This window comes from Podarcis gaigeae (genome assembly GCF_964106915.1).
Source record: "Podarcis gaigeae genome assembly, chromosome: 7".
Lineage (NCBI taxonomy): Eukaryota > Metazoa > Chordata > Lepidosauria > Squamata > Lacertidae > Podarcis > Podarcis gaigeae.
Window position 1 is genome coordinate 61,496,807 of NC_139683.1, and position 17,341 is coordinate 61,514,147.

At 43.1% G+C, this 17,341-nt stretch overlaps 2 protein-coding genes across 2 annotated transcripts in view; one reads left to right on the forward strand and one right to left on the reverse strand.

Moving 5' to 3' along the window:
• The window catches only part of LOC310848373 (tRNA selenocysteine 1-associated protein 1), a gene marked incomplete at its 5' end in the record, with an annotated part of 107,661 nt that overhangs the window by 46,171 nt on the left and 44,149 nt on the right, over window positions 1-17,341 (reverse strand). The gene's annotated exons all lie outside the window — the stretch shown is intronic.
• GFOD1 (Gfo/Idh/MocA-like oxidoreductase domain containing 1) overlaps window positions 165-17,341 on the forward strand; it is a 45,282-nt gene continuing 28,105 nt past the window's right edge. Inside the window, exon 1 of the mRNA XM_083747387.1 lies at window positions 165-1,226. Coding sequence (XP_083603513.1) covers window positions 974-1,226 — 253 coding nt within the window. The 5' untranslated portion in view covers window positions 165-973. The remainder of the gene's footprint in view (window positions 1,227-17,341) is intronic.

Here is a 17,341-nt window from a genome sequence, read left to right on the forward strand (position 1 = left end):
AGGAAGGGAGCAGCCGCTCAGGTTTTGCCTCGCCGCTGGCTCGTCATTATTTTCTTTCGCGCTGCGCTTGCAAGCCAGCTCTGGGAGAAGGAGGAGGAGGAGAAGAAGAGGTGCGGCGGTGGCGGGGGGGGGGGACCGAGGGGAGAGAGGAGCAGCCCAGCAGCCCGAGCCGCCCTCCCCAGCCGAATGGGCGGCCAATGGCACGCGGAGAGCTCGAGAGGGCGTTGCAGGCGGAGGGAACACACGGGAGGTGACAGCTCAAACTCCTCCTATTCTCACAATGCTCAGGAGCGCATTGTGGTGAACATGGCAGAGGAGGAAGATTAAGACCCGCCGAGCTGCTGCTGCTGCTGCTGCTGCTGCTTCCTCCTCCTCCTGACCACCGAGCCACTTGTTGGCTGCTCTGAGGCCCCTGTGGTGGACGACGCGGCGATGGTGCAGGGGAGGCAGCGCTAGCCTTGCGGGCAAGCGAGCGAGCGGCCGGGTTGCGTTTGTGCGTGTGTTGAATTCATTTTTTAATTCTGTGTGTATGTGTGTGTGGAAGGCAGGCAGGCAAGACCAGGAAGCGCTACGAATCCGGGGCTTGGCTCTGCGTGTGATGATCCGGCTATGGAGGGGCAGCGTCGGGAAGCTAAGGAGGAGGCAGATGCTTGGCCGGTGAGGCGGCTGGCGCGCCAGGGGCCCGCGGCCAGGGGCACAGCCGGCAGCCGTCGCCGCTGCTGCCGGGACCGGGCGCCGCTCGCCCGGTGCAGCAGCAGTAGCAATAGCAATAGCAGCAGCAGTTCGCAGCTGGGACTGGGCGCCCTTTGCATTGCAACTCCGCATTGCTCGTATTATTGCGGCTCCGCGTGAAAGGAGGAGGGCCAGCCAGGAGGAGGAAAGGAAAAGCGGGTGGGGGGGGGGAGAGGGGAAGGGCAGATCGCAGCAAGGAGGATTGGAGGAGGAGAGGGGGCAGCCGCCCGCAGCAGCAGCCATGCTGCCCGGGGTGGGTGTGTTCGGCACCAGCCTGACCGCCCGGGTCATCATCCCTCTGCTAAAGGACGAGGGCTTCGCGGTCAAGGCGCTCTGGGGCCGCACTCCGGAGGAGGCGGAGGAGCTGGCCAAGGAGATGAGCGTGCCTTTCTACACCAGCCGGATAGACGAGGTCCTGCTGCACCAGGATGTGGATCTGGTCTGCATCAACCTGCCGCCGCCGCTGACCAGGCAGATCGCCGTCAAAACTCTGGGTGAGTCGACATCGTGGCCCGGCATTTTGGGGGTGGGGTGGGGGCGGAGGCCCTGCCCTGGAGCGGGAGGTGGGTGCGTGGAAAGAGGAGGTGGCTTTTTGAAAGGGGAGGCGCCGTGGGTTCAACCCTGTTTGGAAATCCATTGCCTTGGGTGGGGTCCTGTTGCAGCAACCCCTTGCGGGGAAAGGAAAGATGCTCTGCACATGCCCAGAGGCAGGGACTTATTATTATTATTACTCCTTATGCTCCAGAACCATAGGGAGAAGCTCTGTAGCTCAAGTGCTTTGGCAGCAGAAAGTCTCTGGTTCAATCTTTGGCATCTTCAGGTAGGAATAGGAAGTCTTCCTGCCTGAAACGTCAGACAGCCGCTGCCAGTCTGTGTAGACAATGCTGGCCAGTGGTCAGTCTCAGAATAAGGCAGCTTCCTTAGGTGACCTGATGCAAAGTGTTCTTATCGGAGGCATTATGCTGCTGAGTATTAGTTGCTGGGGAGCATGGGCAGCAAAATGCAACTGTGCCTAGGCATCTGATTGGCCACAGAATGCAGGACTAGACCTTTGGTCGAATCCAGCAAGGCTAGTCTTATGTCCTTTAGACCTGACTCTTCCACAAAAAGAAGGTTCCAATCCTCCTGAGGTTATTTTAAGTCCCAGGCATGGAGGGTCATCTCAAAACATTCCTCTATTCTTTGTGATTTGACCTGAGGTAATTTCTAAAACTCAAGTCTTTTTGGAAGCCTCCGTTCTAGTCTGCAAACTCGAATCATAGAATCATAGAGCTGGAAGAGACCACAAGGGTCATCGAGTCCAACCCCCTGCCAAGCAGGAAACACCATCAGAGCACTCCTGACATATGGTTGTCAAGCCTCTGCTTAAAGACCTCCAAAGAAGGAGACTCCACCACGCTCCTTGGCAGCAAATTCCACTGTCGAACAGCTCTTACTGTCAGGAAGTTCTTCCTAATGTTTAGGTGGAATCTTCTTTCTTGTAGTTTGGATCCATTGCTCCGTGTCCGCTTCTCTGGAGCAGCAGAAAACAACCTTTCTCCCTCCTCTATGTGACATCCTTTTATATATTTGAACATGGCTATCATATCACCCCTTAACCTCCTCTTCTCCAGGCTAAACATGCCCAGCTCCCTTAGCCGTTCCTCATAAGGCATTGTTTCCAGGCCTTTGACCATTTTGGTTGCCCTCCTCTGGACACGTTCCAGTTTGTCAGTGTCCTTCTTGAACTGTGGTGCCCAGAACTGGACACAGTACTCCAGGTGAGGTCTGACCAGCGCAGAATACAGTGGCACTATTACTTCCCTTGATCTAGATGCTATACTCCTATTGATGCAGCCCAGAATTGCATTGGCTTTTTTAGCTGCCGCGTCACACTGTTGGCTCATGTCAAGTTTGTGGTCAACCAAGACTCCTAGATCCTTTTCACATGTACTGCTCTCAAGCCAGGTGTCACCCATCTTGTATTTGTGCCTCTCATTTTTTTTTGCCCAAGTGCAATATTTTACATTTCTCCCTGTTAAAATTCATCTTGTTTGTTTTGGCCCAGTTCTCTAATCTGTCAAGGTTGTTTTGAAGTGTGATCCTGCCCTCTGGGGTGTTAGCCACTCCTCCCAGTTTGGTGTCCTCTGCAAATTTGATCAGGATGCCCTTGAGTCCATCATCCAAGTCGTTGATAAAGATGTTGAATAAGACCGGGCCCAAGACAGAACCCTGTGGCACCCCACTAGTCACTCTTCTCCAGGATGAAGAGGAACCATTGATGAGCACCCTTTGGGTTCGGTCAGTCAGCCAGTTACAAATCCACTGAGTGGTAGCATAGTCAAGACCGCATTTTACCAGCTTCTTTACAAGAATATCATGGGGCACCTTGTCAAATGCCTTGCTGAAATCAAGGTAGGCTACATCCACTGCATTCCCTTCATCTACCAGGCTTGTAATTCTGTCAAAAAACGAGATCAGGTTAGTCTGACATGACTTATTTTTCAGAAATCCATTCTAATTATTAGTGATCACAGCATTCCTTTCTAGGTGCTCACAGACTGTTTGCTTAATGATCTGCTCCAGAATCTTCCCTGGTATTGATGTCAGACTGACTGGGCGGTAATTATTTGGGTCCTCTCTTTTCCCCTTTTTGAAAATAGGGACAACATTTGCCCTCCTCCAGTCTGCCGGGACTTCGCCTGTTCTCCAGGAATTCTCAAAGATGACTGCCAGTGGTTCTGAGATCACATCTGCCAGTTCTTTTAATACTCTTGGATGCAGTTCATCTGGCCCTGGAGACTTGAATACATCTAAACTAGCCAAGTATTCTTGTACTATCTCCTTAGTTATTCTGGGCTGTGTTTCCTCTGCTGAATCATTTGCTCCAAATTCTTCAGGTCGGGCATTGTTTTCTTTATCGGAGAAGACTGAGGCAAAGAAGGCATTGAGGAGTTCAGCCCTTTCTGTGTTCCCTGTTTGCATTTCACCATCTTCTCCTCTGAGTGACCCCACTGTTTCTTTGTTCTTCCTTTTGCTACAAACATACCCATAAAAGCCTTTTTTGTTGCTTTTAACCTCTCTAGCAAGAGGGAGAATTAATTGGTGAAGAAAACGTCCTCTGCACACACACAAAGGTAGCCTTGGCCGATTTTTGGCACTGGAAATGGGCTCCACTGCTGAGTCTTGGAGAACCTTCAAGTGAGGTGTAGTAATTAGTGGAACATAGCCCTTGACAGACTCTAATTTAAAGCTCAGGGAGGAGCTCTGACTATCCTCTCACATTTTTTCCAAACACACCTCGATGATTATTTCTGGTTGGGATGGAATTTCTCTTTCCCAGGTGCTTCTTTGAAGCCATGAGTTGCCTATGCTTCTTTACTTATCTTATTTGTATCCCACCATTTGTCAATAAACTGAGGGCCAGCATGTTTTGCCATTGTTTCAAAGCTAAGATAAAAATATCACAACCACAAAAACTATGTAGAGAATAGCTATGCTGAGAGAAAGTAGATGACTGAAAATCACCCACCTGGAGAGCTTCATGACTTGAGTGGGGATTTAAATTTAGTGTTTCTGATTCAACACCATCATGCCACACTTTTAAATGACACTGTTCTGCCTCTTTCTTGTGCTCCATTATTTCTGTTTTGGCGCCAGTAAGTAAGGCATTCCAAGTATTAGTCTTTCATGTACAGATGAGTAAACTCAGGGTATGTGCACATTACCATTTACTCTGCATCCAGTGTGTTCCCACAGCTAGATTTTGAGGCCACAGCCCATATCGATCCTGTAGTTTCTTGGAAACAACTACTACTTGAAGTGTTATTTTTTCATGAAACCAGTTTCAATCTGACTACAAAATGTAAGCTGCATTCACTTCATGCTTCAGAATGGTGTGAACGTTCAAGATGGCTGTGGCACATGCACAGATGAGTGTGCATGCGCAGATGGGTGTGCATGTGCTGGTGAGCCTCATGAATAGTTTGGGAAGGGGGAGGGGTTTTCAGGGGAGGGGAAACCAGAAGCGTCGTGCATGTTATGTGAACATGCCTTCCTCTGATGTGAACAACACTGTGCCGATGTGGCTTGAAACTCAGCAGAGGAAAATGGTTTCGCTGCATTTTAAGCCGCTAATGCGAACATACCCAAAGAGTAGGAATTGGGAATGCTGAGAGAGCTGTGAAATAACTATGGATGTATCTAGCTAGAAATAAATGTAGTTTTTAACTTTCAGTCGCTGCAAAAATGTCACCTGATATGTTCTTTTCTTTTGGGTGAGGGAGGGGGAGAAATGTTTTGTTTCTTAGCTTTCATAATCAAGGGCAGCTGTTGCCCATTGGGTGGAGTTCTAATTTTGTTTGCATCCTCCCTGCCGAGGTCTAAATGGGCAACACTAAGAGTAAGGTGGAGGCAGCTGACAAGCAATGCCATCCTCAAGATGGTTTTAAGAAAGCAGGCAGACTGACGGGTGAGGGGTGACTGAGGAAAGACTGAGTTTAGTGGAGTGGTGTTCCATTTGCCCTGATGGGCAGGCCTTCCTTTTGAGAAGTTCTTTATAGGTGTAATGCAACAAACCTGAGTATACCAAATCGCTCATTTAGTATGCCTGAAATAGGACATGGAACTCTGGTACCTGTATATATTGGTATCATTTTACTTTGATATGATGGGTGATGAACACAATAAAAATGGGCACAGTTTCTTTCTTTCTTTCTTTCTTTCTTTCTTTCTTTCTTTCTTGTTATTTATAAGAATTTCCCCCCAAATATAAACACCTGCTTGTAGAAAGTGTACTGTATAACAACAACAACCATTTATTTATACCCCGCCCATCTGACTGGGTTTCCTCAGCCACTCTGGGCGGCTCCCAACAGAATATTAAAACAGAATAAAACATCAAACATTAAAAACTTCTCTAAACAGGGCTGCCATCAGATGTCTTATAAAAGTTATATAGTTGTTTATTTCTTCGACATCTTATGGGAGGGCGCCACTACCAAGAAGGCCCTCTGCCTGGTTCCCTGTAACCTCACTTCTTGCATTGAGGGAACCGCCAGAAGGCCTAGGTGCCGGACCTCAGTGTCCGGGCTGAACGATGGGGATGGAGACACTCTTTCAGGTATACTGGACCGAGGCCGTTTAGGGCTTTAAAGGTCATCACACTTGGAATTGTGCTCAGAAACATACTGGGAGCCAATGTAGGACTTTCAGGACTGGTTTTATATTGTCTTGGCGGCCACTTTTTTGTATAAGAGACCAGTTTACTTTGAAGTTTGGGACTGTGGAAGTGTTTGTTCTTTGGGAAGGGCTGTGGCTCATTGGTAGAGCACATGCTTTCCATACGAAAGGTCCCAGGTTCAAGTCTTATCACCTGCAGGTAGGGCTGTTGTTTGCAAACATTTTTTCCCCCTGGAAGCAAATAAGATGGAAATAAATGCGAAGCTCGTACTATATTCCGTTATATTGCTGAAAGTGGCTTTTACGTTGTGTGAAATCACAAATACAGTATGGAGACATTGGGAAAAGGAAATAATCTGTTTTATAATCTGAAAATTATATAAGAGTTTAGTAAGAGAGATGCAGGATCATGAACATCAGTCAACCGATGTGTTAGTGACACTCACATAGTTATATTTCTCATGGCGCTGCAAGTCAGAGAACAGTAAGGCCAGTAACAGATGCAAACTATGATTTACAAAGCAACATACTGTATAACCTAATGCAAGGGTTCACAAGCTGCTGCCCGTGGACTACCAGTGGTCCAGGAGCTTCATTCAGGTGTTCAGTAGCAAGTTTGTATTAAATATTCATATTGTTGTAAATTGCATTTTGAATGCTTCTTTTATTTCTTATATATTGTATTGCAATCAGAATTCTGTGGAATGCAGATTATAATGCAACGAAACACAACATGATTTAAAAAGCAGAAATATAACAACAAAATTAATTAAGATACAATAAGATTCCAGATAGATACCAAAACAATAAGAGAAATAGTAAACACACTAATGAGCAGATGCTAGCTAAAAAGTTCTAGCTGAAAATAAACTGTCCTTAAGAGCACACTTAAAAGCTGGCAACCAAAAGCACACATGCATGTCTGTAGGAAGGTTGTTTCACGATTTGTTCCAAAGTTGAAAACGCCATTGCTCCTATTCCTGCCAAGCAAAATTCATACGGTGGAGGAATAGCAAGAAGAGCCTTAGAAGCTGGCAGGAGTTCTCAAAAGCTTTCATATCTGGGAGGTAATTCCTGACATATCAGTTGGTTCTAGGCCATTACGCGCATCAACAGCTAAAGTCAACACCATAAATTGAATCTGGAAGCTGTTTTGGGGCCGGTGGAGGTGAACAATATGATATATCCTACTGGTCACACCTGAATTTAGCATTCTTCAAGGGCAGCCACATGTAAAGTACTTTATAAGTAATCCAAAGAAGTAAAAATAAATAAATAAATTGTCCAGTAGCACCTTAGAGACCAACTAAGTGTGTTCTAAGGTGCTACTGGACAATTTAATTTATTTTGACTGTATCAGACCAACACGGCTACCTACCTGAATCAAAGAAGTAAGTTTCACTACAATGCATGCACTAGCTTGAGGATGAATGGCGTTTGGAACCAATCCTGCAATAGCTAGGTGAGTGTATATTCCTGTTGCTGTGTTCTTCCCAGAGACTAAGAGTTATTTTTATTTTTTTAATATACTACGGTCTCTTTGGTTGGGCCTATTTCTTTTGTATAACTCCAGCCGAAGCAGACTTAATCTACGTGATAGGTATAATTATTCAATCCTAAACAGAGAAGAGCCCTGTGAAAACTACAGTTTTGCTGTTAACAGAAGATGGATCCTTAATCAGGCAACCTGTGAAAGAATTCATTGAACTCAGAACTCGTAAATAGGAACATAGGAATCTGTCCATTAGAGGGTAACGAAGAAGAAATACCACTACAATTACTACTATTACTGTCGTTGTTTTTGCAATAATGCAATATTTGACTATACCAGTCCACAACGACCATGGCATGTAATTGTCAGGATGAGGGATGTGTTTGTTGTGTTTTCTGGAAAGAAAGGAAGTGTCTTCACTTCTGCTTTTTGAACCCATCACACCTTGTAGTGACTGTTTCAAGTCAACCTGGAATAGAAGATGATGAACACAGGAACAGGAGCACATCCTCCTCTAAGTTGGTGCCTTCTGGCCTTGTTCCTAACTTCTTAATAGCAGCCTGGTACTGAGAAATTAAGCAGGGGAGGTTTTTCGTCTTTTTAGCTCCCTTCGTTAAACTCTGTAATTTATTTGTAATTTATTTTGTTGTTAAGAGCTCAGGCCATGGGTATAGGACCTGAATGAGGTAGCAACCCTGTTTTTTATGCCACCCCCTCTGTTCCTTCCCAAGGTGCCCCCAGTCTGTCACTATTTTGCAGGAGGGAGTCAAGCACTGGGAAAACCTGGTGAAAACTTGCTTGGGTTTGAGTACATATATTTTGGCGTATTCATGGAACTGAAACACCCGCTCAAGATGCAATTGCACTGTATTCTCAATTTAAAAAAAATGAGAATTAGGTGCCTACCTTTAAAAATATGACCCTGTGTTGTATTCAGACATGTACTAAAATATGTTTTACGTCAGATAAATACTGTAAATAAATACATACACAAGGAATTATGTTGCTAGCTTTTGGAACTTCTTGTGTAAAATGTTTTCCCTCTGTCAAGAAGATTTCCTGTGGTTTTTCTCTCGGTTTTCTGTGTGCAAATTGAGGCCCTTTGAATACAAGCAACTTTTCGGAAAGAATATGACCAGCTGTCTGTGAAATTGACAAACATATTTTTAGATTCTAAAATCAAATCCTGACAATATCGTTTCATGGAGTGGCCTTTGGCTGCTTGCCAGAAGTACTTTTATTGCATCGTTATTGTTTGCAGCGTATTCAGTAATGTTGCATTACTACCAGACAGACCGGTCATGCTAAAGGTTCATTAGCAATGTCATGGATAATTAGAGAGCCAGTTTTGGCATAAAGGAGCTGTCTAGCCTGTTCCTAAATGCATTTACTTGGAAGTAAACACTCCTGATTTCAGCAGACTCAGTTCTAAGAAAGTGCTTGTAGGATCAATCTTTGGGGAAGAGAATGAAATAAAAGCTCTCGTGTTATCTTGGTCTAGTATTCAGACTCTCAGATGTTAAGAATCTTGGCTAAGCACTGATACAATTATTTTCAAAAAGAACAAAGTACTATGAAATACCATTCTTTTATTAGAGGACACGCTGAACAATATTGCATTTCAGTTTAGTTTTACACCAGTAAATAATACACAGATGCTGGTCCTCATGGAAAGCATCTTGGAGATATTTTGCTCTCCCCTATAATTGCCTTAAAAAGTGCACTTATTCACAATCGTTGTACATCATACTTTTTTTTTTTTAGAAAGGGAACATCAATAGACTGGACTGGAGTGCTTCTTCTCTCCCAGCTCTCTCTCCCCCCCCCCCCCCAATTCCTGGCAAGTATCTTTTTAGTGGCTATTAATATGTCTCCTATCGGTTGTCATTATTTTGATATACGGTTAAAGAAAGTAAAGCTTAACAGCATGAACAGTTTGCCCTTCATGACCCAGGATTCACATGCCTCAGAGAGCACCTCTCTTTCTATTGCTCCCTCTCTTCAGTCTTCCTCTCAGGCCCTGATCCAAGTTCCAGTTCTGTGTAAAGTGAGACCATGGTGAGGAGAAGTAGTTTTACATCAGTCCCCTTGAGGCTGTGGACTAATGTCCCCCCTGACTCACAGATCTGTGCTGCTCTTCGTTGCCTTCTGGAGGTGATCCAAAACCCATCTCTGTTGTTTGGCCTTTGGCTCAGCTGCCCAGTTTCATGCCTTTGTACTTTGGTGAGCATCAAACAAGCCATAGTTAAGGAACAGTGCTGGATTCACATGTAAGCATCATAGTTGAAATGAACCAAGATTTGTCAGCCAGCAGCAAACCATGGCTTCAGGTTGTGTTTTTTGGCAGTAAACAAGCCAAAGTTAAACTGCTGGACTGGGTTCACACATAATGCTAAACCATGATTTAATCAACCATAGTTTAATCAACTAATGATAGTTTAATAAACTATAGTTTAGCCTTGTGTTAACCTGGAAATTAACAAGTTATTTTAAGTTCTGTATATTGCTTATTATTAACTATATTAAGGAAACATATATCATTAACATTTTAAATACATTAGGCTACTTATAATTAGATTTTTGATACTTTGAATTAATTTATGGTCCCATCCCACCCCTTACTCTCTGTACACTCAGTTCTACCAATCTAAAAACACCTTGCTGTGGGCCTCATTTGAACCCATATCATTATCCATTGGTTCTCTAATTATTTCCAAATTTCCTGTTAGCATGCAGGACTGAAGTGCCATTATTTAATTCACTAAAAATGATGGGCTCCTGTCATATTATTAGGTGCTATCATTATTTACATTCTGAATGAAAATAGTTGCTACATTTTACTAAGGTTAAGTATTTTCAGAACATTCATTCTGGAATATTAATAGAGTCCTTTTGTGTCTGAACTTGAATATAGACTGTTTTCCTCAGTCCTTTAAAAAACCCACCAGGCTCATATTTTAATAGGGCTTTGTTCTTCTAAACAGCTGCTGTTGTTCAGCCATTGATTATACCTTAGGTACATCAGTAAGATCAAGACAGAGTTGGAATAATTTATGTGTCTGAAGTTAATCCCTAGCCTCCAGATGCTGCCAGATCATCTATGGCAGAAATTATTTATCTTTGTGGTTCAAATAAATACATGCAAACAGCAAATATTTTTATGTGTCTGAAAAAAGTCATGTTTCCCCCTGCTCTGGAGGGTAGGACTCAAATCAGTGGCTTCAAATTACAAGAAAGGAGATTCCGACTAAACATCAGGAAGAACTTTCTGACTTGTTTGACAGTGGAATGGTTTCCCTTGGGAGGTTGTGCACTCTCTTTCCTTGGAGGTTTTTAAGCGGAGGTTGGATGGTCATCTTGTCATGGATGCTTTAACTGAGATTCATCCATTGTAGGGGGTTCAACTAGATGACCCTTGGGGTTTCCTTCCAATGTTACAATTCTGTGATTCTATGTCACGATGCAAAATGGTGCTCAGCTCCCTGCACCCAGCAAAGTGAACACATCCTCAGTACTTAGCTGTTCCTTTCTTTCTTCCAGTTTTGAGCCACAGTAGTATCTCAATATTCTCAAAACACCTTTGTGGATTTAGTCCACTTGAAAATGAATGTAGTAATACTTTGTAAGTCATTTTTGGGAAATGCTTTTACAGTGAAATCTTGTACATGCCTGCTTTGAAGCAAATCCCATTGCATCCAGTGGGGCTTACTCCCAAGTAAATGAGTGTAGGATTGTGGTCGAAAGCATTTAATGAATAGACACATGACAGAAAAATATTAGGATATATATTTAAGGTCCTGTTTTGATGCTCATGGCTACAGTGTGTTCATAGCACTATCATAAGAAGCCTTAATAATTTTTGTGAAGCTGTTTAATAGAATTTTCTAATGTAATGCTGATCTGTATCAGTCCCTGTGTTGTCTTGTTTAAACAGACATCTTGTGCATTGCATTCAGTAATTCAGATCTAATTGCTCAATTAACCCCAAAGAGAGTAGGGTTAAATCCCAACCTGGTATCATTTTAGAGAGAGTAGTATTGTTTCTGCTAATAGCCTGAAGTTTCTTGATTAACATGAGCAAGTTAAAAGCAAACTGAAGAAGTGTGGATGGAAGCGAGCTGCAAACAAGGCCAGACATTCCCATCCTAAGCACACTTACCAAAGGATAACTCTTGGGGAACCAAGAAAGACATTTTACACGGCACAGTTGTATTCTATTCTATAATGTATCTTGATAGCTAAGATGCTTGATAATTTATCTTGACACTTGGATAACATGGTAGCAGAAATGTACGGTAGGCTGAACCTTGGCAGAAACACATTGTGGATACAAATTAATTGCATTGTATGCAGTGAAATCTGAGCATGTTTGTGCACGTGGCATGACGAAGACAAAATCCAAAAACCTGGTACCACTTGTTTAAGGACTGCTTGAGACTGGCTTTTTTGCTGGTGTGCTCTGCAACAGGTCATTGATGCAATAATAGCACATTAGTGGTTGATTCAGATAGGACTGCCCATGCATCATTCTGCATCTGAAATGCATCCCCAATGATACGACATTACATCTGTCCAGAGCTGTGGGGTGGCAGAGCTGGAAAAAAATTCGCACCTGGCAACCAGCACATTTGTTACTGTGGTTGATACTTCATGCACTCAATTATATGTAACACTCAGGCACAGATGAGAGAGTTTACGTATTTATTTATGTTTTCCCTTTAGTGACAGTGTGAATCATGAGAGCTATATACAGTGGGAGGGGTGTTTCTCTCTCTGAAACATGAAGTACCCTCTGAGTATTTTCTTTCCTTTCACGTTTGATGCCGTTACATCAAATAAGGGGGTAAGATGAAGGTTTTATGGTCATATTTGCAGGGGGTTGGACTTTGGCTTTCGGCGTCCCTTCCAACTCTACAATTCTGTGGTTCGATAATATATTTTTTTTGGAGAGCTAATCTTGATGTTTATTTTGCTCTAGGAGGCTTAGTTTGGTCAGAATCGAATATAAACTTCCAGAGTTAATGCAAAATACATTACTTCTGGTAAATGAGCCACCATGAAAATTTGTGTCCCGGGCTTTTTAGACTCGTCTGTCTATGTACTCCTGGGACGCGGGTGGCGCTGTGGGTTAAACCACAGAGCCTAGGACTTGCCGATCAGAAGGTCGGCGGTTCAAATCCCCGTGACGGGGTGAGCTCCCGTTGCTTGGTCCCTGCTCCTGCCAACCTAGCAGTTCGAAAGCACGTCATGTGCAAGTAGATAAATACGGACCGCTCCGGCGGGAAGGTAAACGCCGTTTCCGTGCGCTGCTCTGGTTCGCCAGAAGCAGCTTAGTCATGCTGGCCACATGTCCCGGAAGCTGTCTGCGGACAAACGCCGGCTCCCTCAGCCTATAGAGCGAGATGAGCACGCAACCCCAGAGTCGGTCATGACTGGACCTAATGGTCAGGGTTCCCTTACCTATGTACTATCTGGAACCAAAGTGGCACATTGGTTGTCAGAAGTGATTTTTTGGGGGCATTGTTTTCAGCTGTCTCTCCCCGCCCCCTCCCCCAGGTGCATTCTTGTGCAACAAAAGCAGGGCAAAAACAAACACCCTGCAGGACACCTGTGGTATAGCAGGTTAGAGGATTTCAGGGAGTCATAGGACATGCACCGACTGGAGCCATATGCAGTACTGAAAGTGGGATCACATATAGCCATAATTCATGAGCTTAAATCATCATGAACACTCAATATAAAGGACTTATGGAAGGGCCCTATATCCATATGCAGACCATACACAAAGTGTTGCAAGTTCATTTGTTTTGTAATATGTGTGCACCCCCATTCTTTCTCCAGGTTTAGTTTTTTTGCTACTGTGCCTCTAGGTTTCTGTAATAATTAAGGCTGCATGTTTTCGATCCCAGTGAGTATTTTGGTACTTCTGAGCTTTATAGAGCTGTAGCACTTGGGTAACAGTCCTTCTTATCTCTGGCCATGTTGCTGCTATGGTTCATATTGTATACTTCTTCACCCAGTGTGGAGAACGACTGTCTTAGACGGACTGGGACAAATTGCATTGTCCTGGATCTCCTAATTAAACCATTTCTAAAGAATAGGATTGTCACACTCCCAGCCCTCCAGTCCGTGGCGGGTTTAAGGCATGGCCCTCCTTTTCTTCTGAAACCTCCTTTCTAACTGAACTGTGTATTGCATTCTTGGATATTGCCAGTCTACTTAATAAAGTTATGCTGATTTAGCACAAGCTTTTTAGATGCTTGATTCAAAACTATGCAGCACTCTTTTGTGGCCATGTTTTAAAGTGGGTCTCATAGTGCCGGGTATCGATCTCACTAACCAAGTGTAGTATTAAAAGGGCTCGCATATGAACATCAATAGAAATTATGATGCATTAAATTAGCTAATTGACCTTAGTTCCAGAGCTGTCAGCCAAGCATCTTTTTTTTTAACCCACTTGGATAAATGTAAGTAAATAATAATCCGTCATAACACAGTACTGCTACTTCACTTTGATTTATCATTTCCATTTTATATAAAATCATTAGTTGTTTGTGCATACTAGGACAGTAAAAGCACATTTCATAGCTGTCACTTGTAACACCCCTTGTATTCTCAAGAACGATTTCATTAAGCTGCTTACACCATCCGCAAGGATGGCCTATAGCAACCTTTTCCAGTTTGGAGCACTTCAGATGATTTTGAGCTGCAACTCCCATCAGCTGCTACCAACACAGCTGTCGTGACAGGGGCTGTAAGGAGTTGTAGTCCAAAACATTTGAAGGACACCAGGTTGGATGGATGGATTAGAGTGATGCACTTAATGTAAAAGCACTATTAAGTGCAAAAGTATAAAGAACTTTAAGCAGGTTGCATTTGATGGCTAATGCTTTAATGTATTGCTGCTGCTGCACCTCGGACTACTCATGCTAATTAAATTGCCATCATCCCATTCACATGTATTGATTCAACTTACCTCTGTTTTCTTGCTAGAAATTGGAACAATCTGAAATATTAAGCAGAAATACTTGTAGTAGACCTTGCTGATCCTTCTCTCTTTTTGAGGTCTGCCCCCTCGGTCTGCCACCATTCGGTAATTGCCGTATTGCCAGAATGGATGAATTGCCACTAGAGGGTTTTGTTACTTGCTGAAAACCTGAACTGACATGGTTCAATTAAAAATAAAGGCAGAAGCTCTTGATTATGCAGTTTTTAATGGGCGGCAAGTGTATTCCTTATGGAAAACGGTTTGTAGCTCAGGTGTAGCTGACATTGGATTTCAGGTTCTAAGGCATTGTTTGTGACCTTGTCAGTAACCTGAGAAGTCCAAGGTTTTTTGTTTTGTTTTGCTAATTAACCCCCAGCCCCTGAATCTTTAAATCTATTAGATATAAATATGAGCTTGAAAACTGTGATATCTATTAAACACTTCATGGGCATGTAAACAGACTAGAGTAAATTTGAGTGTTTTTTCCCCCCTCATTCCCCAGATCTCGTAATTCTGAAGGCCATTTTGCAATTTTAGCCTTATTCCGCAATCCATTGCAGTTGAAGCAGCACCTAGTAAAGTTAATTATACATAAATAAATCAGACCTGTGCAACTTGTGGTACACAAAGCCAAGCATAGCGCACTAGTCATATATTGTGGGCTTCCAAGAGCTTAATGTACTTGTTAGTTTTTCTACCTCTCTAAATAAATTGTCTCTATAAATAAGATGCTCAGAAGCACCAAAACAATCCACAGTGTATGCCTGGTGGCACAATAGTTTGTTCATCTTTGTGGCTCACAAGTTATGTATACCTAAGGTAAATATTCACATTAGCAGGAGACTTGCAAGTTATTTCCCCTGCCCTGCTTAGTGCTGAACAAGGTGGAACATCCTGGCTGCTTGTGCTATCATAAACACAGATGAAAGCCTTGGGGTGGGGGCTAACCATGGGGGCACGCAGGCATTCTAATACAAATGCTTAACCAGATGTTAAAAATGAATAAATGATTTTTTTTATAAAAAACACACATTTCTGTGTTGAATCATTTAAATCTACAAAGCTGTCTATATTAGCTGTTCAAACATGCTGTTGTTAATACCACTGTATTAACAACTACCATATCAAAGGGATATGGTGAAAAAAAATGTGCATTTAACAATGCTTGGAAGTTCCACCTTATCCTTCATTTCCTCATGTGATAAAAACAAGGCAGTTTTTCCAAATTCCTTGTGGTAGGATGGAAAATCACTTGAGGAACTTCTAGAAAATACTCAGCTAGTCACTGGAAAGGGACTTTGTGAAACAAAACAAAACCTGATGGTCATCTGCTAGGCATGTAACTGAAAGAGATACCTTTCGCATTGTCAGTGTACCTTTTTTTAAAAGTAGTGCCCGTAGACTAGATTTTTCCTGATTGAGTGGCATCTCAAAGAGCTCTCTTGAGTTTTGAAGTAACAGGTGCCAACTTTCAGAACAAAATCTTTCAACCAAAATCCCTAAGGCTGTCATTAAAAAAATAATAAAATCAAATTAGGCAAATCCAAGCATATATGCAATGTGATTCCATACGCATAACACTTTCATATTGATAAATAAGTCATAGGTTAACAAAATAAAGGTTGCACAACATCCACAGGTAATTGCTTCTGTTCCTCAGCTGCAGTTATGAACCACAATCCAGAAAGCTATTTAAGGTAGGTACATAGCCAAATGTTTGACTTTTTATCTTGGAGCAGCAGTCTGCTATGCTGTATTAAAAATAGCTTCTAACATGACAAGATTCAGAAATGGTTAGTTAATCAGCATGGGAGGCCTGCTGCTTGAAAAGCACAGAGTACATGGAAGCTCACTGTGTGGTTCCGTACATTAGGATGTCCAGATGCCGGGGGGGGGGTGCAGTTTCCTGCACCTTCAAGAGAGGAAGTTTAAGCCAGCTTGTCATACTCCTTTTCTCCTCTGTGGCCATGGCTTAGAAATTTTCCCCTTGTGGTCTAGCTGAAATCTAGCTTCCTGTGATGTAGTCTTCAGCAAGAAACACCACTAAACTAATAAAATATATAGATATTTTAAAAAGCTTCTCAGAGAGATAGGGAAACAGGAACAGCTAGAAACAACCTAGGGTAGGGCAAAAAATCCAACAGGTCAAATTTCAAAGGCCAGCTAATTTAGCATCCCTATAAAATTTTACTTTAAAGGGTGGGGGAGGGGGCTGTATATTTGCCTTTGGGAGGATGGGCAAGACAGACAACCAAACCAAACAAAACAAACAATAAATTCATTCATTCCCTATTGACAGCAAATTCAAGGCGGTTGTGTGCACAGGGCCCTTTCTACCATTAAGCAGAGTGAGGCATTCACCTCAGGCAACAGGTGCTGTGGGACAGAAGTGGCGCAGGCCCCAGGCTATTCCTTTTGAGGCCACAGCCATTTCCCCGTGTTGCCACATTGCCTCTCCTGGGCCCCATAATCTGACCTGCTGCTTCAGGTGCGGTGGAGGACACACTATCCCGTCACCAGTGTTGAAATACTGTAAAAAAATAAGATTCAATCTGCTAGTTCTGTCTATTTATGTTGAAGAATTTCTGAAGTCTGAAGAATAATAATTTGGAGGCGGCACCGGCTTGTCCTTTGCCTCAGGCAGCAAAAAAGCTTGGGCTGGCCCAGCCTGTACACCCCAAGAACAGAGCTGCATTGTTTCCCTCTGCTTTCCCAATTATACTTCATTGCCTTGAACACATATGATTAAGAATAAAGAGTTGGGTGTTGAAATTGCACCTGGAAGTGCAGGTGGAGCACAGTGTTTTCTTCTTTTTCACAAATAATGATACTGACGCAGGCAGAGCCACTAGTGGAAAGAGACTAAATCATCTGACTTTGTCACATTCATACTTTAACCACACTAACCCTTTTTTCCCTTCCCCTGTGGTCAGGCAATGCATGAGAATTAGCAATATCCAGCTAGGGAT